Raw genomic sequence first — 25,365 nt, 5'->3', positions numbered from 1 at the left:
GCCTGGTTTTTTGTTTGCTTGGAGGTTTTTGTGGTTTTTTTCCCCAGTGAAATAAAAGCAGAAAGCATTTACACTTCACTCCCTTCTTTTAGTCAGATATTCTGATTGACTTTATACTTCTAGTAGAAAACCAATTTTTCTTGTCTTTTTTTTTTTTTTTTTTTTTTTTTTACAATGAATACAATGAATAAATGTTAACCTGCTTGAATGCAAGGTCTTTATATGGGATAATTTCTGAAAGAATTCATCTCTGACTCTTCGTGTACTCTGGAAACCTCTGTGACTGAGTGTTCAGCGTAGAGCAGTGCTCCGAATTGATCAGCTGCCATACCTGACACTGTGAGTGGTTTTCTGGACTTGTTTAAAAAAGTCTACGGGATTGCTTTTCAGATAAAAAAATCAAGTTCCTTATTTTTAACACACATCTATAAAGGGGAAACCAACAAATTTTTAAGTTGTTGCAACACACTTTATTTTGTCAGGCAAATAGTATTTTAGATATTCAATTAAATAGCACTATGTTAAACTACATTTTGTTCTTTCTTGCACACTATATAATGCGTATTCACTGTAATGACAGTTTCATCATGCTAGGAACTTGTACACATACCTACACTTTTAAAAACAAGATTTTCTTAATAAAACACGCATATCTACAGTAACAACAATTGCAAAGAACACATTGTTAGGTCAAGATTTCAGCAAACTTTACAAACTACACAAAATAAAAATAGCCAAAAAAATATCAGTACATGGTGAAGTTCTTAGCAGAGAACATATCTTTACATTTGGTGAAGTTATGCCTAGAAGTCATTTTGCTTTTGTATTTTTTAAGGAAAAAAATTATGTACATTATTTAGTAATCCTTAAAATAGGAAGTATTAAATAGCACAAACAATATTACAGTCTTAAGTTTTGGTGTTACCTACAGTAGAGGGGCTACTTTAAACACATAAAAATTGCAGTTTGTCTATTCTGTACATTTAGGTCCAAACCCTCAGCTGATATAAACCACAGTAGCTAAACGGACAGCAAGGAAGTTACATTAGTTTATACCAGCTGAGCATCTGGCTCCTGACTACTCTATACACAGGGGAAGGCTGCTAAAGCATGGAAGCTTGGACCAGTTACGCACTGACAGAAGCTTATTATATATATGCCGAAGTCTTCATGCAGCAGGAAAAATGTTAGTTTAAGTATAATCCCTTAAACAGTCATACCATAATAATGGTATATGAAGCAGCTTTAAAAATATTATTTTATAATCATATGAAACTCTGAACTATGCTGATTGTTTTAACGGAATCCCTTATTGCCAATATTCTATTAGAAAACAGTGTAACTATAATTTCTGAGGCCTAATGGGGGCCTATTAAAATATCACTATACCTAACCACTTAAAGGGTAAATTGTACCCTTAAATACCTATTAATCACTATTCCATCTGGAAGCAATTATGATCCTCACAATAGACATTAATATCACACAAACTCTGCAGTGAATCTGCTGGGAAAATAGGAAGAGCATGGCAGCATACAGAGTACATGCACTAATGTCATTCCAGGAGGTAGTTCTATTTTGTGGCACTGGATTTTTGGTTTGTCACTTACACACTTCAGAAGTCAGTCATCCTCAGAAAAAAAAAAGTAGTTTGCTGCCCTGAAAGTCAGCTGGGGGGGGGCGGGGAAATAGAATACTTGTTTTGCCTTACCCATCTCATTTTCCTTTTTTTTCTCCAGAGTCTGCTTTGCCAGCTCTTGGGGCCAGATCCAACCTCACTGAAGTCACACAGAAAGTTTCCCAACGGTTTCCACCAGAAGAACCTTAGATGCCAGTGGCTACATATTGCAGAAATATGCATTCAGGCCTTGATTAAGGAAAGCACTTAACTAGATGGCAATATATGAGCAGGCTGGCATTGCCATCCCCTTTGAAGCAAGCAGTAAGCACACAAATTAAATTCAAAGAGCTCCCACCAGCGTCAAAGGGACTTACGAGACAGTGTTTAAGTGGTTTGATCAATCAGGGCCTACTTCCCAGCTATTCGGCATCAGGTGGTGATACAGTGACACATCTAACTGATGATATCAGGTAAATACCAGTCACCTCCACTGCACTAGATCTTAATTCACACTGGCACAAACCCAGAGGTGTTCTACACCCTGGAGAGTTACTCCCAGCATATTCCAACAGAAGCAGAATCAAAATAATGCCCAAAGAGTTTCAACAAAGACCCATCAAAATGTTTAAAACTATGTTTTAAAATACAGTATCCATCTGCTACTGGCTGGAACTAGCAACGTTTAAAAAATATTTTTTCTTATCTTCTTTGGGTTCAGTAATTATTTTCACTCAATTTTCTTTCCAGAAATTTACCATCTTTTTTTTTTTTTTTTTTTTTTTTTTGAGCTTAACATAGCTTAGCTTTGAGCTGAACACTACTTTATATTTTTGTATACTATCATAAAATATCGTGGAACAAACCACAATTTTTCTAAGGTACTAATACATTTTTAATACCTGTTATCTATCTCCTTTGAACAGACTCAGTGCCTTTCAGAACACTCTTACACAGTAAAATGAGGAAGATTTGTCCCTGGTTTTTGGCATTAGTGTTGCTCACAAAAAAAAAAAAAAAAAAAAAAAAAAAGTGATAGTTTTTCCCAGGATGGCTTGACGCACATTTACTCAGTTTTCAACTAAACATACTTCATTAGACTTGAAGGCTGCTTCTTAAACAAAAATATTTCTGTTTAAACATGCTTCTCAAGTTGTTATACTTTTTGGTTTTTGACCCTAACCCATTTCTCAGTTTTATATTTTTCCCTCATTCTTTTTTTTTTTCCTTTTTTTTCACTGATCTTTTCAGCAGAAAATGGAAAATAAGAGGAAATTATGAAAATAACATTGAAATGAAAAAGGGTACGAAGACTGGAAAATGGAAATGGCTTAATTTAAAACTTCTAGTCAAAATATTTGCAGCTTCAAGAAAACAGTTGAAAAAATAATGTTCTAAAATTTTCAGACACTCATGACTTGTTTCCACATTGTAGACCAGCCCCAATTGAATCATGAAACAGATTAAAGATAACTTACGTTTTTCATTTCTGAGTAAACACTATACAGTATACCCACATTCTGTCCTTTGAGAAAAATCGGAGTGTAAATCTTTGAAAAATAGCTAAAATACCTAAGTCACTTAGGTGTTTTTCAAAACTGCATGTATACTGAACATTTTCATGTTAGCTTTGTACCACTTATAAAGCTATGTAGTGTTATAGGACACCTTATTTTAATAAAGATCAATATGAGCAGAGATATTTTAAGTTACATTCCAGAACTCATTAATTTATTACAACTCATACTATGCACAATAATCAATGTTTCTTCTGATAAAGTATATAATTTTTTTTCTTCTACTCATTCCTTCATTTGACCTCTGAATGAATGAAACATTTCTACTATACTTGCTTCCTATCAGCATGCATTCACATGATTTGAACAATGAGTGAAAGCTGTAAACTCAATATTGAACAGTAAACAAGAATAAACTCATGTTCTTAAATGCAGTGCAAGGAAATCTTAGTACCATCCTACTTTGAGCATGCATCTTAACCCAGATTCTTTCACCACCAGTCTGGTTGGTACAGTTCCAGAGTTGCAAGATAATGCATTGATTTTGTAAAAATTTCTATTCAACTGTAATTAAATACTCGCACGTTAAAGGCGAATCTGGTTTAAGATGAATACCCTGTTTTGCTTCTAGGACAGAGCCCAACCTAGTGTCAGCAAGCATCTAGGAAAGAAAATGCTCTCAATTATTTTCTTTAGTCAAGTTACACTGCATTTTATTGGGAGATGGATCTTTTCTGAGGCTTGTTGGATTTTTATTTAATTTTTTATCAGATTTGCTCAAATTTGTTCTCAATAGACAAATATAAGTCCCTTAGAGTGAGGACAAAGATATCTATTACTACAAAATAAAATTAAGATCCAGGTAATTGATTCCTTCTGTTTCTACTTTTCCTGCTATTGATAAGGGCCTTTAGTTTGCTGTAGTCCCCTCTCATCTTCTGAGATTCTTCCCTCTGCTGACCTTGCTGTCTACTGTCTTTGCAGTACTGGTTAATCATCTGCATTTCTGAGTGGCTGAAAGCTCCCACAAAGTCCTTTGGGTGGAACTGCAGCGCTCGCACCGAGCTGGCCCAGGTCCAAGGGGACCACTTGTCAGTCATGAAGGCCACCATCTCCGAATCCAACACTTTGAAATTGATCTTTGCTAAGGTCTGCTTGAAGCTGTTCTCTGTTGCGATGCAGTGGTAAAGCCCCCGGTCGCTGTCTTGGACAGAGCGAATGAGGAGTCCTTGCTCAGTAGCTATGATCCTCTCATTCAGCTTGACCTAAAGGGCAAAATGGCAGAAGGAATGTTTTAGGGAACGTTATGGAACAACACAGTCTTGGACCTCTTGGTAAATCTCACTTCGAACACCTCTTTCTTTCTTAAAGGGTCTCATAAAGGTGCTGTGTTTTGCTTTATCGTATCTCCCAGAGACCACTGCTATTGCTACTGTTTGGAGAGAACTTACCTCAAGGTAGGTAAGTGTCGCTAAAGAAAAGGACTTCAATAGTTTTATTTGTTATGTTACAATAGATTGGATCAGGATGAAGACAAAGATGCAAATCTGGAGACTACCTGAAAAAAGAGTTTTCATAAATTTCAAATAGCAGAACTCAGGAAAGGAACTTTTATTTGCCAGGGCTACAACCCTGAGAATGTCTCTTCCAGCATCAGAGACTGCTGCCGAGTCTAGATGGAAGAAAGGCGCAAAACTGGGGTTGATCTGTCATTGAACACAAGGTGGCTTCTGGTTAAATGTTTTGACTTTGAGTGGGTTCCCGGGGCTAACTTTTGAAGAACTCTAGCTGCACTGCGGAGTCTATAGCCTGGTGTAAAAGTTCTCATCACAGTGGTCTCAGCTGGGACTTGGCTCACTGGAAACCAGGAGCAATTTCTCAACTCTCCTATTTCCTTTCTGGCTTCAGACTCTGGACAATCCCAGGAGATGGTCACATCATCTGAAGGAAGGAAGTTACTGCAGCTTGTCGAGTTATCATCTGATCTTAAATGATTGTGCACACGTGCCTTTGCGTATCAGCTGTGAAGTGTAGACATTGCTAATTTAACCCATTGTGAAAGAATACCAGTGCTGGTATTTTTATGAATGACTTTTCTATTTTGCCACTGCACTTTGAATTATACCTGATTTCCTTGGGCATTCATTTATTTACTATGCTATTCTGTTATTGTAAACATTTGTAGACATTGTGGAGGTAAGATTTTCAGAAATCTGAGAGCTTGAAATGTAATTAACCCTTTGATTTCTTTAGTTTGTCTGTTGTTATTTAAAACTGCATTGATTCTAATACAGTTATTGACTGTAAGAACAAAAAAGGGAGATGCTCTGCTGAAGCAAAGTGTTAAAGAATTGCACCTAGATTGCCAGGACACGGCTTGAGTTTTTTGAAGAGTACCTGAGAAAAACAGCATGAAAGACTCAGTGAAAGGCTTGTAAGTCCTTGGAAAATGGCCTGATATGAGAATAATGTTTTTCAGAATTCATAATCTATCAACAGATACCATATTACTTAATATTTCCTTTGGAAAGATGTTCCTTCTTATTCATATAGTAACTGCCTTAGATTTGAAATGGAGCTTTTCCCCTTTTATGTTACTTAAGGGAAGGCACATTCCCCATAAACAATCATACTGTATATTACAGTGCTGAAACCTGAGAGCCTTAGAGAGTGCAGTAATGGAAAATGTGATTGCACCATGGTGGGGAAATGCTTTTGTCAATACGTGTTCTTAGCCTGGACTAGTTTCTTGCTAAAGAAACCTTTCACATTTCTCCCACTTTTGCCTTTTGTCTCCTCAATAGCACAGAAGGGCTACTGCATGCTGGCTTCTTCCTGAACTTTATATAGGTTATTGCTTTTATGCCTGTTTCCTCAGATCAATAAGAAGCCCTGAGTGCTGCAAATCTTCAGTTTGCAATTAGTAAGGTGTGAAGAAAAAATTCATTAACTAGTTCCCTGACTTTAGGGGCTGACAGGAATTTTCTGATAGCCATTCTGTTCTGACAGAAATCACTGGGGCTGAGGAGTCAAGTCCCAGCTATACCGGAGTCTGCCCTTACTTATATGAGTAAAGTGCTGGCCACTGTCCTGCATCCACACAAATTTTCCAGCTTCACTGTAACCAGACTGTCTGATGAAAACACAGATGCTCCCTCGCCTTGGCCCAGGGACTGATGAGATAGATGCTGACTGAGGTCCCTTCCAGAGCTACTGCTCATATTACTCACCTCTTTCCTCCTGTCATTGTCTTTCTGTAGCAGCCACTTAATAGAAGCCTGAGGAGATTTGGGTGTGCATTCGAGAAAGGTGGTATTGTTTTTTACTCCATACTGAACTATTTCTGCAGCGTTTCTGTATGCTAGAAAGAAAAAGAAAACAGGTCAGGCTACTGTGAATGGTGATTTGATATAGAAAGCAAGTAACTGTTTGCAATACCAGTAAAATGAAATTTATCTGAGCCTGATATTGGCCAATAATAAGTAATTTAAGGCACAAAATTTTCAGAGAAATGAAATGAAATGTGAAGAAGTGCATCCAGTTCCAAATACCAGTGATTTCAATCCAACATGGTCTGTTCTGAGAAAGTAGGATACCTGTGGGCTGGTAAACTCTGCTGATGGGATGACTGAGCGCAGGGATATCGTTCCCTGAAATGAGCTCATTCTCTACTAGTACAAGAACACATGTCTAGAACTATCCAAAGGAGAATGAAGCATTTAACATATTTCTTCACACTTCACAAGTTGACAAGCTGGGGGGCTGTGGTTGTATGACTCAAACCACAGCAGCCTGCCCCAGCGAAGGCTCTGGCTGTTCCAGCTGCGCGCAGTATCACAGGGAGGCGAGAGAGGGCACACTTGGCTCCCGCTCCTCCCGCAAAGCGAGGAAGGGACTTGGCTCTAAATCTGAAATGCAATGAGTACCTAGACAGGCCGGCAACAGAGAGCAGGGCAGATTTATAGCACTCCAGCAACACCTGGGCAAGTGCTGAGCGTATGTCATCGCTTAGACTTGTTGTGCCCCTTTATAGTCTTGATAGATGAACAATTGGCAGTTACCGATAGGAACTTTTACATGCTCATTGCTTGGCCCAAATCGTAGGATTTGTCCTGAAAACAATACACTTCCAGATTTAAAAGCTTACATCATACATGAAATACATTTTTTTTTTTTTTTTTTGACAAAGGAGCAATGGATACCAAATGATATGAGAAATGCAAATACCTAGAGGTCTACACCTCTAAAATCTCACTCTGTTTTGCACAGTCCTAAGACAGGTTTTCCTCAGACTCTACTTTATCTGTCATTCTTTTCAGCTTCTTTCATCAACTGATATGTGAAATTGGAATCTATTCTGCTAAAGGAAGGAGACTTTGCTTGGTTCTAGTTCTTCAAAGTTTTTAGCACATTTATGAGGTTGTACCAAAATCAATGGTAACTTTTAGGAGAATAATGTGGAAATACTTTGCATTCAAAAACCATAAGCTAGCAAAGAGCTTATCTGTGGGCTGACCTATCTGTAGCCGTGGAACAGTAAGAATCAGAGCTGCAACACATTATTATTATTTTTATGTACACTGGAACTAGGTGTACCGCAGAAAGGCATTTTTGTCTGTTTAATTGAACAATATATATCTAAATTCTTACCTGCTCCATACTACTACTACTACTCATACATGCTAAGAAAAAGACTGAGAGAACATAAGTGCATTTCTCTAATAGCCATAAGGGCTAACACAAGCATAATAATATTAAACAGAACACTTGAAAAGCAATCATACAAGCCCCTTAGTTCTTGATAATCTATTTAAAAATCGCAATATGCCAAAAATATTGGGTTTATACATGCTGAGACGTCCAAGGCATGCAACCTATGATGTTTAAAGACTTCATTTCAAGATTATGGTTCCCTATGAACTTGGAAGATTTCTTGCTGCTGCCTGACTCCCTGCTCTTTTGTCCTTTAGGTCGATTTCATTTTTCCCCCAACATAGTAGTTTTGCTATAAGTGGCTTTAATTATATTTTGAAAGAGTCTAAGTTGCTGTTTCTTTTTATCTTTTTTTCCACTGGGGAAACAACTGACATCTACCTATGCTACATCCCACTGCTGTCACCAAAACATCCTTTAAAAAGTTGCTAAACTATATAAACCTATAAATACATCCACATTAAAAGAAATGATTGGAAAACAAGAAACCTGTTTCACAAGACCGTCAAGGTTTAAAGATTTGTTTCTCCTCAGCCCAGAAAGCAGACAGTTGACATTCTCACATTTTCCACCCAGAAAGAGGAGTCACCCACCCTTGGGACAGACAATGGGTGGGCGGTCACAGCACATGCCTGCAAGGTAGGACACGCAGCTCAAGTTACTTCATGATTCAGAGCCTAAGCTTTAATATGGATCTCTCAGAGCTCAGGTGCATACTCTGATGGTGGGGTCATCTTTTGTAATTACATGTTGAAGCTATTCAGCTTCATATAAATGACCTAATACTGAGTCATGGGGAAAGACCCCCGGCGCTGTAGATTGGCAGCTAGAGCACAGTTAGCCACGGCTGGGCTGAGGGATCTACACCTGAGTGACTGTTGTGGTCTGTTTTGATCCAGGAGATTCTTCTGAGACCCAGCAGAGACCATTTCAGTGGAATTATTATTTACTGAATCTTTTACATGCAACTCTTAAAGCATTGTTCTGTCATTCAAAAAACTCAATCAAAAATTTACAGTCAGACCTATTATATGATCTCCACATGGTACAGACGAGAATGCACTTCAAAATGCAGGCTCAGAAACAGAGGTGAAAGGAGCATAATTCTCTAATATGTGCTCTTGATTTGATGGCATACATTGCCACCACCTAGCTCAGACATGCATGTGGTTGAAAAGGATTAAGCTGCCTTTATTTATGTGTCTACTCTTACTATGACTTTGGCCATATTTGACTGGTGTCCATCAATCTGGAGAAACTGGTAGCTGGGAGGGCAGAGCATTGGCTCACCTGTCCACCCACTCCATGCCAGGCTGATGAAACAGTTGCACATGCTGGAACTAAGAGACTTCATAAAGAGATTTGGAATGGTTTATTTTCCCATGTAAAGGGAGAAAGGAATAATCATAATTCAAAAGACAGGCCTAGAACTTGCTGTTTGCTGAAAGCTGTGCTCCAAAACTCAATATGGCATCAAATATACAGAATAATTTTGAGGTCCAAGACTTAAATACATGAAGAGGCATTAATAAAGACTGAAGGGATTTAGAAGTAGAAAAGCCCTCAAATTATCTGTACTTGTTTCTAGTCAACACTGTCAGCTTCTCATTTCATATATGCTGAACTATGTATTTCATGGTTCATCATTTTATCATACATATGCAAGTTTCATGTAATTGCAAGGAAAGATGTTAAAATCAAATCAAAACAAAACTCAGACTTGGAAAATAATTATGCTTTACCAGTAAACCACACAGATAATGTGAGTTATGATGAATCACATAAACGAAAGTCATGCATTCTTTATATAGCACGAGGATCTCTAAATTATAGTACCTTTCAGGTTGAAACCTCGGCACTGAGTCAGAGGATTTCCATGTCTCACATCTTGCCTACGACTCCTCCTGAAATATTTTGTAAAAACAAAATGTTATTCCAAGATAGCTACACTGCAAATAAACACTTTTTTATTTGTGGGTTTGGGGTTTTTTTAATAGATCAACTGTTAGGGATAGTTCATGACCTACTGCGAGTGTGCTTTACTCTTGGCAGGCTTGCTAGAGTGAAGATACTGTTTAAGTGAATAATCAGTTTATAAAATGTTTGTACTTTTGGTAGGTAAATAGTTTTGCAATGGTGGTATAGAGATGGAAGGGTTGGAGGTGATGCATGAAACAGACATAGCTTCACAGTTGCAAGACCTAACATTCAAAGCCAGAACCCCCAGCTGGAACTCTTCATAAAGGCAAGCACCTACGGATGAGATGCACAAGAGTCACAGTGCTTGTGTCTAATGCGCCAACAGAAAATTAAGATATAGGGCATGTTCCCTCCTTGATTTTGGCAGGCACCTTATTTTTAGTGCCTCTAGCCACCTTGGTAGCAGTGTGACTGAAGTATTCGACCAGAATAGTGGAGAGCTAAGATTCAGTTCTGTTGTCTGCTTGAGGGTATCTATTGCCAAAAGATACTCAAACTCACCAAGTCTCAGAATACTTCTAAATGGGACTTTGTTATATTATTGGGATAACAGACGCAAAATCACGGTTCTGTAGCAAATTAGTTAGGGAGCTTACTGGGATTGGCAACACTGGCATTTCGGCCCTCCTCAGCTAGGAGGTCAGAGCTCTCAGAATTCAGTGCATGAAAATGTGGTACCTGAATTTTTTATTCTTAAGATCTGTTATTTTGTTTGCTGAATATTCTGTAAATTAGCTCAGTATTTATCAAGTTCAACAAGAAAATACATTGGTGATAGATTGTTGCAAATGGATGCTGCTGGGATATGGAACAGCTGTATTCTGAACTATGTAATAATGACTTGCAAGATCAGAAACCATGAAAAAAGCCCTTGAGCTCCAGTACTGCTGAGTGAAGGGTGATGCCTCTATGGCTACATTATACCAGGTAGTGCACAAACACCCAGAGACAGTGTTTATAATCCTGTGTCACCCGATCCTTCACTGCATTGTTTTAAAAGGAAACATTTGAAAGGTGATGTTTCAAAGGAGTAATTTCTGACATTCCAAGTATATTTTTGACGGTAAACATCAAAAATATTTCATCTTTTGCCATGGGATCTTAACCTTTGTGAACTATTTATGTGAGTCAAAGGAGACAACGAAGAATTTCTGAGTGAATTTCAGGATTCCTGTGCTACCGTGAGCTGCTCCACACTGTCAGAAATGGCAGGCCGCTTGCATTAAGCAGTTCGGAGAATGTAAACTTACAGTCTGATATTTATAAAAAAAAAGGTGAGACGGTGGTGGTTAGAAAATAAAGATAATACTGTCAGGTGTTTTGGGTAAATCAGCGTTGGATGAGGAACCACAGTAATCCATGGGAGACAGAAGTGTCAAAAGAAGCAAATAAGCAAGTATGTCCAGCAGATACTACTGTCTAGACTATGGGATTTGGCTCTAATTACCAATGTTTTCTCCTTCACAATGTCTCTTGTTAGATAAAGTGACAACTCATTTCCTTCACATATGAAAACCAGATCTTTTTCCATACAGTTTCAGGTGTTTATTTTGGTTTGATATAAAAAGCAAATTGCAAACAAAATGTCAGCATGAAAGCAAGCCCCAGTGGAAATAACCTTGGGTGTATATAATGGGGATGGCAAAGAATCCACTGGAAACTGCACAGACTGGGTATACCTGACTGCTCATTATATCTTTTGGCAGCTATGTTAGTGTAGGAGGTAGGTGGCCTGAGACTTGGGGATTTTTCTTTTCTTTCCTCCCCCCACCTTCTGACCTTTGTTCCACGGAAGAAAACAATCATTTTGCCGACTGGAGGCTGAATATGCTGAGTGAAAGCAGTAAAAACTCCAGGTACTTTGCCAATGGATACATGGCCAGGTTAGGCTTTACCTTTTAATCTCAAATAAGGAATGAGTCAAGAAAACTTTGCAATAACAAAAGCAATTGTCTTTAATCCCAGGGGATGACATTGTCATCAGCTGGTTGGGTCACTGAAGCAGAGCCAAGCTTTGCCTGTTTCTGTCTACTGTCTCTCTCCATGTAGGTAAAGGAGTAAAGCCCATTAACTGCATCTGGTATTCTGCATCTACAGCTCAGGTGCAGGCAGTGAGCACAGTGGCACGTGGTGGGTAAAGCGCTGGCACACATCTGAAAGGTTCGTCTCCTCTGCAGTAATACCTCATTGTGTATTCTGTAGCTTTGTTTCTCTATGAGGTGAAATCTTAGTAATACAAGAGCTCACTACAGCCTCCTGCTATTAAATATTTCCCTTGGGAGGAGGAAAGAGGCTCCTGTTTTGCATAAGAATTATGAGATGGACTATTAGCTCTGCTGTAAATTAAAGAGAAATTGCTTTCCCTGTCTGCTTTAATAAATCTCATGTCAAAAACTCCAAATCTGCAGGCATTACATGGAAATCACATTTGCCTAAAATTTCTCTGGAAATAATTCTTCTCACTTAGGAGCAAATGAGGAACAAAAAAAAAAAATAAATGACTTTATTCCTCAGACAGCCAGAGAGATATTTTGCTGTGTTTAGGGCTATCATAATTACATCCATAGCGAGCAACTGAATTTAAACAAAGGGAAAAAATGTCTCACTGATTTTGTGTGTGTGAGCCAGAAGGATTAATATTTATGATTAGGAATGGTTTTTTACTTCTTTTTTTCAGTCCATTATTTTAAATGTGAAAAGGCAAGCTCTTTATCATACACTCTTGCAACACACACTCCTAGGTGATGAACAATGCCAAGCACTATAGCTACGGAGGTATTGTTTGTAAATGCTCCTGAAAGGAATGGCATCCCACTTCTCCATCACATTACAACACCCCAGGCTACAGAGCAGAACAAAAGCCTTTCCTTGCAGACTTCACTGGCCTGCTTAGTACTGCTCACCTTTTCCCTGTGGGATAAAACCTGGAGCAGGAGTTTCCATCCCAGGCACAGTATGGGTCTCGGGCTAGGCAGCAGTCGGCGCAGGCGGTCCCGTAGATGTGGCAGCGATGCAAGGATACCTGGGTGACCCCTTCATCTGAGCTCACGTACAGCTGTTGCTGGAGAAGGAAATGGAAAGATTTATTTCAGATGTGGAGGAGCTTCACCCAAGACTCGGCTAAAGCACCTAAAAACCTTTCAATTAATTTTGGAATTAACTCAAGACCAAGAGGGGAGCCACTAATATACATAAAGCCAAGATAAACAGAAATCCCCCAGGTGAACAGGCCTATAATATTTCCACCTTCCTGTTAGAAAACACTTACAAACACTGGGGAATGTTAATGTTTTTTGGACATTGAGTGTCATTGTTCTGTTCTGGGGCACATAGGCTGAGTTAATATTGCTCAGATTTGAGAACTTGTTTCTTACTCAGTGAGGATTATTGGCTCAAGCCTTTGAACTAAGTATTTTCTCTGCATATAGTCACTTTAATAAACATTATGCAGAGTTCCTGGTTGGATTCTCCAGTGCATGGATTTCCAAGACATAAAACCTAGAGATTATGTCGAGGCTTAGGGCCAGATTCTGATAGCCTTATATACCTGGACAAATAAGCCAGAAGAACTTCTACAATAAATTAGAGCTTTTGCAAAAGAAGTTCAAAGGGATAGGTCATTGCCAAAATCTGGGCCAAAATGACTGCTTTACTCAGCAACAATTAACCAATCATTCTTAAAATATAAATTGTAATCAACAAAAACCTTGAAACTCTCCTGATCTTTTTGTCATAAAACTAAAAAATTACACTAAATTCAATTAAGTGAATAACGTTTACTTATTAGCAATTCTGTAAAATACTGAGCAACATGTTGCTTGCAAAATCATGGAATAAATATTTTTAGTTTGGGCATTTAACATTTCAGCAGAAATCCTCTCAGCTCTTTTCATCATTCTTATTGCCATCATTTATTACTAAGAAAAAAAGACGCACAATTGCACCATGGACCCAGCAGCCCCAACACTGCCTTTCTGCATGGATCAGACTTGAAGGGGAAAATTTTATTTAGGCCTCAAAGAAAAAAAGGGGAGAGCGAATTTCCTCTTTTAGTACTTTTTTTTCCTTAATTGTCAAACAAAACAACAAAAAAAATGGACACTTTCAGTGAATTAGAAATGATACACAATGAATAGAAATCTTTTATCTTAGTGGCTCTGGGACATCAAAAACAGCTCATGCAAAATTCAGTCAAGTTTCTCCATATTCATTATGGAACATCTGCCTATACTTAGTATGCTGCACAAAACCTGGTATTCTAACACCTTTAAGTCAATTTGCTTCTCAATTAATAAGCACTAAGTAAGCATCCTACTTTTCTTTACCTTTTTAGATGAAATCTTCATTGTCGTTATAGGAGAATTACTCTGAAAGACAAAATTCCAAACCACATTTACAAGGAGTCTCTTGTTAATACTGTCCCAACATTAAAATTTAAAATTCAATAAAACCTAAGTAAGTCATAGCTAAGAAAACTATAACTTTTCATATCTTAGAAAGGCATCACTCCTACTAATTTTTTGCTATTTTCAGAACTAAACAAATTACACATATACAATTAATGTCTCACAAAATGTATTGGCTAAACTCAACCGCATTATTATTACTCATGTGCATCAACAAGTTTTTGTACACTTCTAATTAACCTGCATCTGTGTTACCTCAGCAATATAGGAGCAATGTGTTTTGAAGCCATTATTCTCACTTTGTAATAAGAAACAATGTTTGTTCTTTGATGATGATGATAAGGAAAAATCATACAATAGCTCATACATATTTACCACATGATCTGGATAAGAATATGTCATATTTCTCCTACACGTTTTCTACGGTGCATAGAGTTTGGTTACCATCCAACATATACGTTCAGATAATCAATGACTAGAATGTTAAAAATGGCATGTGTGTTATTGAACATTTCTTTCCCAGAGACAGTACTGTGTACTACTGTGTGTCATCACTGCAGTCTTTTATTGTCTGTGTCCAAACCAAACGTCAAAGAGCTGGAAAAGGAATTATTGAATTCATTGACTTAAGCAAGTGAAGCAATTCATTATTCTCATCCGAACAAATGATAAAATTAATGGTAATAAAAACATTCAGGATTTTTTTAAGATTTAGCATTTGCTCAGTCAGAAAAGAAAGCCATAACGGTGGGCTAGGATTAATTGCAGTGGACTACAAGCACAGCAGGGAGGACAGGACTAGAAACGCTGGCTGCGAATCATGTGAATTGGCAAAGGTTGGAAGGAGTTTAGGGCTGCTGCAGTATTTCACGAAATGTCTGGAGACTCAAGGTCAAATGCAACATTGGATCTAATGCCACATTCTCCTTTCCTTGCTTATACTCTGGAAAGGAATCAGTGCTTTGCTTACTCTCGATATTTACTAGCACACAGCCAGTGATCTCATTCCTGCTCTCTTGGAAAGACTCATCAAAATACTGCCATGCTGCCCGCACAGATTGCAATGGTAGAGGTTACAACATCATGATTTTTAGGGTGCAGGATAATAAAGTCTGTGCACAGACACCCAGAAACTAGGTTTACGTTGAGAATGCCTCTCAGCCCACCTATCTTCTTGCTGTATTAATTTATGTTTCAGTAAATGGAATTAGTAATACTTGGGTGAAGGATACTCTTTAGGTAATATTACTCACATATATCTTTTTTAAAGGGAAGTCTTCAACAAAAGCCTAGAAAGACTAATTATGCCTTTATGAGGATTAACACAGAGTGTATTCTTTTCCTTAAAGAATTGTTAATGCTGCCTGTCTAGATAAAAAAGCTTAAATTTTCCTTTTTGTATCCCCTCAATGAAGTAGAGAAAAGCCCATGACAAAACCCTTAACTAATTTTAAAGACGCATACTACCATTTGCCCTGAGACTACCTGATTTAAAGAACAGCCCATTCAAAAATTTGAAAGGGATTTTTCAACATGAGGGCGAACACTTTCTTTAGGTTATTACAAGCTGCTATGTGCCAAAGTAATTGACAGAGGCTATTCCCCTATTTCTCCCTGTAGTTTGTGTTTCTTTTCAGCTCATTTTGTGTTAAGCTTGTAGTTTTCTTGACTCCAGAGGCCTGTGGCTTTGAAGAACTGGAGTTAAGCAAAACCAGCACTGGTTTGCTTCCATTCTGCAGCTCAGAATCAGGAAGATTATCGGATAATCAAAGAAGTACAAAAATCTTAGATTCCATCTCTAAATAGTGACAGTCTCAATACGTGATGCCAGTGATAGAAGTTGCCTTCTGGCAGCCACTATAACATTACCTTGTAAAAATGTGATTAGCCCCTTCTAGCCAGTACAACAACATAAAAAATAAGCAACTTAAATATAGGGGGGGGGAAAGGACTAGCTACAGCCTTCATAACAGTGGACATTTTATATTCTGCTTTGCATGGGTATCAAGATGACAGTATGCACATTTACTTGATCTTTTATCAAGTCACAGTTGCCCTTGCCAAGGTCTCTTAGAACAAAGTGTTTGTGTGAACATACACATTGGAAGAGTAAAAGTAGGAGCAAGCCAAACCTGAAAAACCTCCAGCTCTTCTAAAATGAGTTCTCCACTTGCAGAGAAGTTGGTGGGTAGGACAACAACTTTTTGTACGGTTCCTTGGTCTGGAAAAGATGAGAAAAAGTAAGACCATGTGACGGAGACAAAGAAAAAAAAAACCTGATGAACCGTTATCGATAATGAAAAGAAACCATCAAAGCAAGCATTATCACATAGCAAAAGGTAAGAAAAGTTCAGTAATTTCTAGGGTTTTGGGTCAGAAAGAAGCATGAGATGACTCCTTATACAGGAATATTATATACAGTATTCTCACATCTGAACATGAAGAAGTCATGGTAAGATTGGAGTTACTACCATTACTGTTACCATTCTACCCAAAAGGATCAATCAAAATCAGTATCTTCTGTACTAGTTGCTGTACAGACACACAGACAGAGGCAGTATCTATACTAATGATCTTAAAGTAAAAACACAGCAATATAAACAGGTTAAAGGGAGCTACTGCAGAATTTAATATATATTCATATTTGTAAATAAAATGTAATGACGAATAACTCTATCTACACCTAAACAAAGTAAGACGAAAACTTTTTTTTTTTCAGGAAAGTCAAACAATAATCAAATCTGTTACATATTGGTAGGAATTAATACTTTGGTCCATAAGGAAAAAAGGAAAAGCAAGGTGAAGTTATTGTAGCTACTCCATCATGGCTGTCCTCTCAAAATACAGTTCCAAGCCTCTCTCAGATCAAAGGAGTAAGAAGTAAGAAGGATGGGGCAACAGCAGTGTTTTTGCAGGGTAGATGTGATGAGTGAGACCAAAGGGGATATTTGTGATTAGTTTTCCAAATTTGTTATGTGGAAAGAATATATGAGATGGAGGGGTCCATATGTGAAGGCTCTTAAAGGCTCAGACAGCCACTGAAGTATTTCTGATGTGGCAGAAAAGGCGGACTGTGGGAGAATCACAAGGACAAGCATTTTTACTTGGAAAAAGCACAGCCCATAGAATTCCTCTTGCCTGAAAGGCCTGGAAATTAGACCGAGTAGAATAAATTTATTTGCTCAATACTGATTCTGAGGAATAAGACCACATGGTATAGATTCTGTTCGGCCTTCAAAAGTTTTATGAGCAATATAGACTTGTGTGGTTAGTAAAACATTAGTATAGCACAGTATAGGTAAGTATCTACGTGTATTTTTATGAATTTGTGACTGAGGAAAGGAAATCTCAGCTTCCTGTTTGGCAATTCATGATGTAGACAACATAAACTGAAAAAGGGCAATTTTGCTTTGCTTTTAAGGTCAGTGACTAAATTGGATAGCTGAAGCTGCAGGGCAAGTTGGTTACAGTAAATAATTTACATCTTCTTATTTCCCTGGAGGAAGCCAGCAGATAATAATATATTTTATTTAAAAAAAAATAAGGTTTAAAGCCAGAATATTGATGTGTAATGACCTGACCACACACAGAGAGCAGTATTTTGTCATTGAAAAAAAAAAAGAAGGAAAAGAGAAATTGAAAGCTGACAAGACTTAAAAATGCATAGCTATCAATTGTACATGCTCAGGGCACGTTAGGCATGAATTTTTCATGAGAATTTTCTGTGGAGAACATTTATTCTCATTATTCAATGGCACGATAAACCAGTTCCTTCCGAAGAAACTTTACTGAAACTAAATCTTGTGATAGCACAGCTGTGGTCTAGACTGGGTGCCAGTATTAGCAAAGCTATGAGAACCTGAGAGAGATTTACTACCTGCCAGGGCCCACCGAAGCTTTAAACTGCTGCAGACGCATCCCTCGTTGGAGCTAAGGAGAAGCACGTGCATATGCACGTGCATATGTGTGTGTGCATTTCTGCTCCTGCTGAAGGGAATAACCCACTCACAAACATATACAGCTTAAGTCCAGTCTACCTCTGCCTCTTTGCCTCCTTTTATCAGTGTGTTCTCTCCAACATTAAAACATACCATACAAAATACCGTATCAGAAGTGCAGGAAGGAGTTGCAGCCTTTTGTGGGTTTTTTTCAGCTGCTTGAAAAGTCTCAACTACCTCTAACCCTGACATACAGGGCACTAAGCATGTTGACAGTGACCTTACCTGCAAAGAAATGTGAGGCTGCTGAGCCTCTGAAGAACCGGTTTATTTCAATGATCCATTAGTGCATGCCACACATTTAAAATTCCTAAATTGTCTTCAGTCCTCAAACATTGCCCCGAACAGAAATCAGAGCCTGAAGGGAGATTTTATCCCCAGCATTGGCACAGAAAATAATGATAATGCCTGACGCCAACTCCTTGTGTCCTAATAACCTTTCCTATTTGAAAAGTAGGTTCCTATCTACCTTTTTTGTCACACCCCAGAAAAATACACAGAGTTAAGGACTGTTTACCTCGGTATTCAGTTCTCTTCACTCAATATTTTACCATTTGCTTTGACTCAGTATTGTACCATGAGGGACAGATCCTTGCAGAAAGGAATGTTCCATTGTTTTAGAGGAAACTTAATACAACATTTAAAATAAATATTCATGTTATGGAAAGTAGGCAGTAGAAAGTTATTAATTAAATAAAATTACTTAAAGCAAGGGTTTCTAATAGTCTGTACATATATATACATACATATATATATACACACACATACTTCCAACAATACATGGCTTATAGGCTAGAGCCCTCCACCACTTCTGGAAACAGTTTTTCTACTGTTTCTCAGCCTTTTCCTTAATAAATGAAAAGCAAATATTTGTGCCCAAAACCCACTTCTTATTTCCTTCTCAGTAGTACTGATGTCTTCACTATAAGCACAGTAGCTGACAAATCAAGTCACTTACACATGTTCACATCAGAAAGCTTATGGTACATCTGAGTTTTGTTGAAAACCTTATTTGCTTATTCCCTTTAATGGCAAGGCAGCAAACTAAATTCCCTGGGTCAGAAGGAAGGTTGGAAAGGATGCAGCACTGTGCACTGCAGGAGATATATGCAAAGTAGCACTGCCTGAGCTGTTTCCCAGTGTATTTAACAATAGATAATCTTTTGCATTGTAAATCAGGCATAAGAGATCACTAAACAAGTGTAAGTCAAATATTTTCATGTTTAGATCAACACATGAAATTATAAGCTAATTCTGTAAAAATCATAAAAGTGAACAGGATAGATTCCTTCACCGTTTACTTGTTACTTCCAGAAATCCACTTGAAAACAGTTCTACATTGTTATGATTTTACACAGTCATGAAAAAATCCATTGTGTCTCCAGAATATCAATCCACCATTAGAATGCATGAAGTGAAGGGGCAGATTTATGCTCACCACTTCCCTGACTTTTCACTGGGAGCTGTCTGCAGCCTCACATCAGCCCAGCAGTCTGTAAGCAGAGGGCAAATGGACAAACAAGAAGGAATGTCCCTCAAGCTGACAGCAAGAAGACAAGAGTGACTCATAATGTTTTTCCGTTTCAAACCTGCTTGAATGACTGCAGGTAGCCCAGCTTGGCATGGAAGACAATGTTACTGGGATCGTGTTCCTTCTGAGAGGACTGAGAAACAGGGAACAGCAAGGGAGGAAAGTGCTAATATCCTGTGGACTAAAAAATGCTGTAGAGAGTATGCAGAGTGGGAAATAAATGGAGAAGGAAGGCAGTCCAATAAATGGCCCAAGGAAAGAAGAAGAAGACACAAATTAATAATAATAGTATTAGTAGTAATAAAATATTCCTTGAAATGCAGGGCATTATTGTAGGCTGGTATTAATCAGCTAAGCTTCATTGATAGCAGTTGGACTATGCCTGATCGCACTAATTCCTGGTCTGGCTGACCATGGCCAATGGAAAAGGCAAAGCTTAAGGAACAGCAATTAAAAATACACAGGTGTTTGGCTGAATCTGCAGGTCTGAGTTTAAACCTCATTCTCTGAATTTTGACTAGCTTTTCTTTCCCCAGCCCTAAGTGAACACTGCAGTTGTCAGTATTGTGAGCCTCACAGAGAGTCAGGACCCATCTATCCCTGAGCCACATCACATGCACAAATTCAGCAACAAATAAAACCCCTGACTTTTCCACATCATAAAAAAAGGACTGCAATGGACACCGACTGCTACTCTGACAGGAGTTTCGCAGAGAGGCTTCCTGCAGTAATCTCCCTCCCTGATGAGTCTGATGTTGTGGGAGATCCTCTGAAAACTTTTCTCGGTCTTGTACCTGTCAGTCTAGTGGCAGCTTAATTATTTTTGGTCTCTAATCTGGGTTGAACCTGATGCAAACAAATAACATCATGGAGAAAAAAGAAAGCAAAGAGTTTGCAGAACGCTTACAATCTCTCTGTTTGAGAAAAAGTTGAGGCTCAGCAGAGCACCTGAGATGGTGGCAGATTAGCAGTCAGGGCTGAGCACCAGGTCCCCACGCTCTCTGCTGTCCTTTGGTTTCTGGTGCAAGTCAGGGATCCAACCACAGCCACCTAACCTCTCTGTGCTTCAGTTCACTCATCTGTCAAATGGGTGTAAGTTTTTTCCAGCTCATAGTATTACTGTGAGACCTCATAAAACTCAAGCTGCATCAAAACCCAAAAAGACAGATGCCTAATGAGCTCACATTTGAGGGTGGAACTTTCACACAGCCCCAGCTCAGTCAAACTTTTGGGACACACCATGAGCTTGTTTGAACTAAAACAGAACAGGGGAAACGAAACAGGTGGAGGCACGCCCTCTTAACTTACTTATCTTCTTAAAAGGCTGTGAAAAGGCTTTGGATGAGTTCATCAAGGAAAGGGTTTGAATGACTCAGATGCTGTGACCAAGAGGAAGAAGGAAACCATCTGCTGCCTGTTGTGCCACTGTTGTGCAACATCATCTTCCCAAGCTCACAGTCACGAAGCTACAGCCAGCAAATCTATAGGAGGCAAGTTTGCTCTTCTGACCAGATTATCACTCTCTGCTAGAATCTGTAGCTCATTACATGATTTTGGCTATTACATTACTGGAGGCTACTGTTGTCAACAAGGGTTAGTTTTCCAAAAAGACAGCCATCATGTAACACCACGAAAATGCGTATTACAACCTTATGCTCTGAAGACACTTACTGCATCCAGACTTTGAAAACAAGTGTTGCATCAGAGAAGAAAAGATAATAAGAAACATTGATCAACCTCATGCCACATCAGATGCATGTGGCTCACATTAATCTTCTGAATAAGCCACACTGAAATCTGAAGGGCCTTTTCATGACAGTAACTTAGATCTCTTTCCACAAAAACATATCCCATCTTGATAGCAAGGAGCCGAAAAAAATCCTATTGGTGCCTATGGCTGTTTAATGTACCCAAGTTTGACCTAGACATTTAAATATTTTCATAACACCAAGAGCAATAAAAAAACCCGTGCATAATCTTTTGGTTGTGCAATCTGCATGTACTTTGACCGAAAGCTTTCGTACTGCAAGCAGTAGGTGGCATGCTTAAAAAAACAAATATTAATCTCAGGAAAATGTTCTCATGCTGTTTTACTGCTGTTCTTAAAACTCAGATGGAAAACAATCTACCAAAGAATAAACAGAAAATATTGAAAGCTTGGGTTCTTTAGATATAGCTGAAATGAGTAAAGTCATTACAGTAAAACTCTAGGGTGAATCAAAAACTTCAAGACTTAGTCCTGGCCTACCGCAGAAATGGGATAATTGAAGCAGAACTCTAACCCCAAATTCCTGAACTGAATATGTTATTGCTCATTGCATAGGGAAAAATTACCATCAGCATCGCCCTTGTCAAATACGCAAATGAGCGATTACATTCTATCCAAGTAAATTATCCCTCGGTGTTTGGGAAGACGAGGTATAGAGCACTCTTCTCTTGTAGCACTGCTCTCTACCATTAAACAGTTGTTCCTTACCCTAAATCAGCTCATTTCAAGGGGGGGGTGAAGAGATCCCTTTGGGTGGACTTAACAAAACCAGCAAGTTTTGTCAAGTGCAAGTTTTGTCAAGTGCTGTGGGAGTCTTCACGTTGAAAAGCATAAGGAAAACAGGAGATGGTTATCTTTTGAAAAGCGGGTGGAATGCTGCAAGAACAACATCTGTCCCTGGGATTTATTTTGTTAGCTATGTAGGCGAGCAACAGAGAACAGCAATGTATTCACTCTGGGCATGGACCAGGCCCTGTGAGCTCAGCACTTTTGTCTGGGGCTGCAAAGGAAACACTACATTTAGTTCACCTTAATGTGAAAAAATGATACAGCTGCCTATACCCTCCTATGCCATGGCTAGATGATAACCACTGGGGTTCTTGGAGCTTTATACTTCTGTTATTCTTCACTTGTATTCAGGAACTGATTTATTACTGAGGCTATAGAGGAGGAAGAGAGGAAAAGCTAAACATTTTGTGTGCTCTGCATCTGGCAAGACATAAAACACTCCAATTTCAAGCATGAGACAGGTCACTGACAGTGACAGACATGGCTGGCAACATCTCAGTTCAGCAGCAGTAACTCATCATCTGAGCTGAGCGTAATTGTCACCAGGTGTCAAGTCCCATTGTCTCCGGCTGTGGGGCTCCAGGCTCCCAAGGAAATTATCACATGAAATTCTCCTATACAATCTGGTTTTTGCATTTGCTGGGACAAAATTACACCAAAGCAAATCCCCTCTGCATTCCTTTTGACAGTTAATATCTCTATCGAATCCTCCTGAGTCTCACAGAAAGCAGAGAATAAAGAAAACAAGTTTCTCCTCTCAGTGGCTGAAACCTGATCACTTTTATTTAAAAGGACTGAGAAATGCAGTAGCTTACATCATACCAATTTCTTCTGAGGAAGACCTTGGAAGCTATTAATGTCCTGTGCCCTGCTTAGTAAGAATAATGCCTCCTCTCCAACCAACTAGAAAGCAGACAATGATCCTCATCTCCAATGTAATGTGGAAGATAAAGCAATGAATATAAAGTATCGAGCTGCCGTTTATGTATTTGATCCATCATGGATCCTGTGCTGATCCCATAGAAGAGGATTAACAAAATGTAAGAACAAAGTGAGGTATGTTAATCTTTTTAACGAATCACAGATGTATGTGTGAGGCCACACTGACCACTTAAAAAGAGCCAGAAGCTAATCAAAGTATACAGCGAAATTACTGATATTTATCTCTTGCAGAATTACTAAAATGCTAGCTATCAATATTTTGATTTCATGCACATTTCAAATTTTCATTACATTTCCAGTATTAACTGTCACTGCTACATTAACGATCCTGTATTGGTTGGAAACGTATATGTCTTTATCTTTTCCACTAATCTTTAGTAGAATTTTCTTCCAATTGACACTTAGATGCTTATAGAGCATTTTAAAACAATGGCATCACTATATAAAAATTGCATGAAATGTTCATTTGAAAGTTCTGTACTAGCCTACCAAGCTATTACTCTGGCTAAACATAGTGATTTGGCAAGGAATAAAGCTAAGAGAAAACCAAACCTTCTCTTTTACTAAGTGTTCTTGTGGAGTTGTGTAACACAGTAGGGACATCTATTAACATTTCTGGTATTTCTACAGTACTGTACAAAGACTCTTTTCTTTACTTCTTTAGGAAACGAGGAAAATTACCCTAAGGGGTCCCAAAGTCAAGAACTGTAGCTGCATTAATTAAACTAAAAAGAAAATGTGGTTACATGTTAGGGGAGGCAGAGGGAAACGCACCTCAAGAAAGCACTGTCCTAATCAGCTTAATTCGGTAGTTTCTAATCACTCTGCAAGTAGGATCAAAGTGATCTTCAAGAACACCTTAAAACTCACTTATCAACTGCCAAACAAGGAAACAAAAATACCCGGATAAAAAACTTGATGAAATTCCTAATGTAATTCATTACCCAGAGCTTCTTCTACCCTGACCATGCCTTATAGCATTCTAAGCATTCACAGTACAGTAGATGGTGACCTGATAAAGGTTTGACACAAGAACACAAAAGATGTGTTTCTGTTTTCCAGTCTCCTTTCACTGAACCGCAGAAGCCTGTAGGCTGGACGGGGTCTCTAGAAGTCATCTGGTCCAGTCCCCCATTCAAAGTGGGTCCGGTCAGAGCAGGTTGCTCAGGGCTATGTCAGGTTGGGTTTTGAATCCTTTGAGCCTTTGAGGAAGGAGAATTCACAGCCTCTCTGGGCCCCTGTTCCAATATTTGATCACGCTGACAGTGAAAACCTTTTCCTGTATATCTAATTGCAATGTCCGACATTGCAACTTGTGTCCAATCCTTCTCACTCTGACACCGAGCAACTTGAGACGAGTCCAGATCTGGTTTTTTCCCATTAGGTAGTTGTGCCCTCCCATTAGGTAGTTGTCAACAGCAGTAAGGTCCCCCCTTAGCTTTCTCTGAATAAACCCAATTGTCTCAGCCTCTTCTCATACATTACATGCTACAGTCCAACTGATCTTGTTCCATTAGGTCAATGTTTTCCTTGTACTGGGGAGCCCACAACTGGACACGGTACTCCTGACGGGAGTTGAATACAGGTGAAGAATCCCTACCAGCAACCTGCTGGCTGGATACGCTTCTGCTAATACAGCACCATACACAGTTGGCCTCCTTTGGTACAAGGGCACCCTGCTGATTTTGATAGTTGGGGAGTTTTTTGTAAGAAGAGTGAAGAGAGTTTCTTTTAATCCTGCCCCTATAGAAGCCTGATGCTCCTGAGAGATTTTTTAGCACCAGCTTCCTAAATCTATTATAACAGGAAGGTTATTCCCAGCCCCATGTGAGTTTGTTGGCAGACACAGTTATTCTACAAGCAGAAAACAACCAGGACCCCAATAATATGTGAGCCATAAAAGCAATGCAAGCCATCTCTGTAATTATTTTCTGATGTTCACAGATATATTTGTTCTCCTGAAGTTCTTTTCCTTTGTTCTACTTGAAACCATCTGGAGTAAAAAAGATTAGCCTTTGTGCCTATCAGTCTATAATGCCCTGTTAAGCCAGCAGCAGTTTCAGACGTGAATGAATCCTAGGGTCTAGCCAGAGTACCACTCCG

The 25,365-nt window shown here is 38.7% G+C and overlaps 1 protein-coding gene across 4 annotated transcripts in view; it reads right to left on the bottom strand.

Moving 5' to 3' along the window:
* Nucleotides 1–466: 466 nt before the first annotated feature.
* The window catches only part of SEMA3C (semaphorin 3C), a 123,662-nt gene continuing 98,763 nt past the window's right edge, over nucleotides 467–25,365 (bottom strand). For all 4 annotated transcript variants that reach the window (XM_049813646.1, XM_049813647.1, XM_049813648.1 and 1 more), the window contains 6 exons: nucleotides 16,367–16,455; nucleotides 14,154–14,195; nucleotides 12,732–12,889; nucleotides 9,685–9,752; nucleotides 6,366–6,496; nucleotides 467–4,400 (listed from right to left, as the gene is read on the bottom strand). In XM_049813646.1, the coding sequence (XP_049669603.1) occupies nucleotides 3,987–4,400; nucleotides 6,366–6,496; nucleotides 9,685–9,752; nucleotides 12,732–12,889; nucleotides 14,154–14,195; nucleotides 16,367–16,455 (902 nt within the window). In that variant the 3' untranslated portion in view covers nucleotides 467–3,986. The remainder of the gene's footprint in view (nucleotides 4,401–6,365; nucleotides 6,497–9,684; nucleotides 9,753–12,731; nucleotides 12,890–14,153; nucleotides 14,196–16,366; nucleotides 16,456–25,365) is intronic.

The sequence above is a fragment of the Accipiter gentilis genome, chromosome 11 (assembly GCF_929443795.1).
Source record: "Accipiter gentilis chromosome 11, bAccGen1.1, whole genome shotgun sequence".
NCBI classification, from domain to species: Eukaryota; Metazoa; Chordata; class Aves; order Accipitriformes; family Accipitridae; genus Astur; species Astur gentilis.
This window is presented reverse-complemented; position numbering and strand designations above follow the sequence as displayed.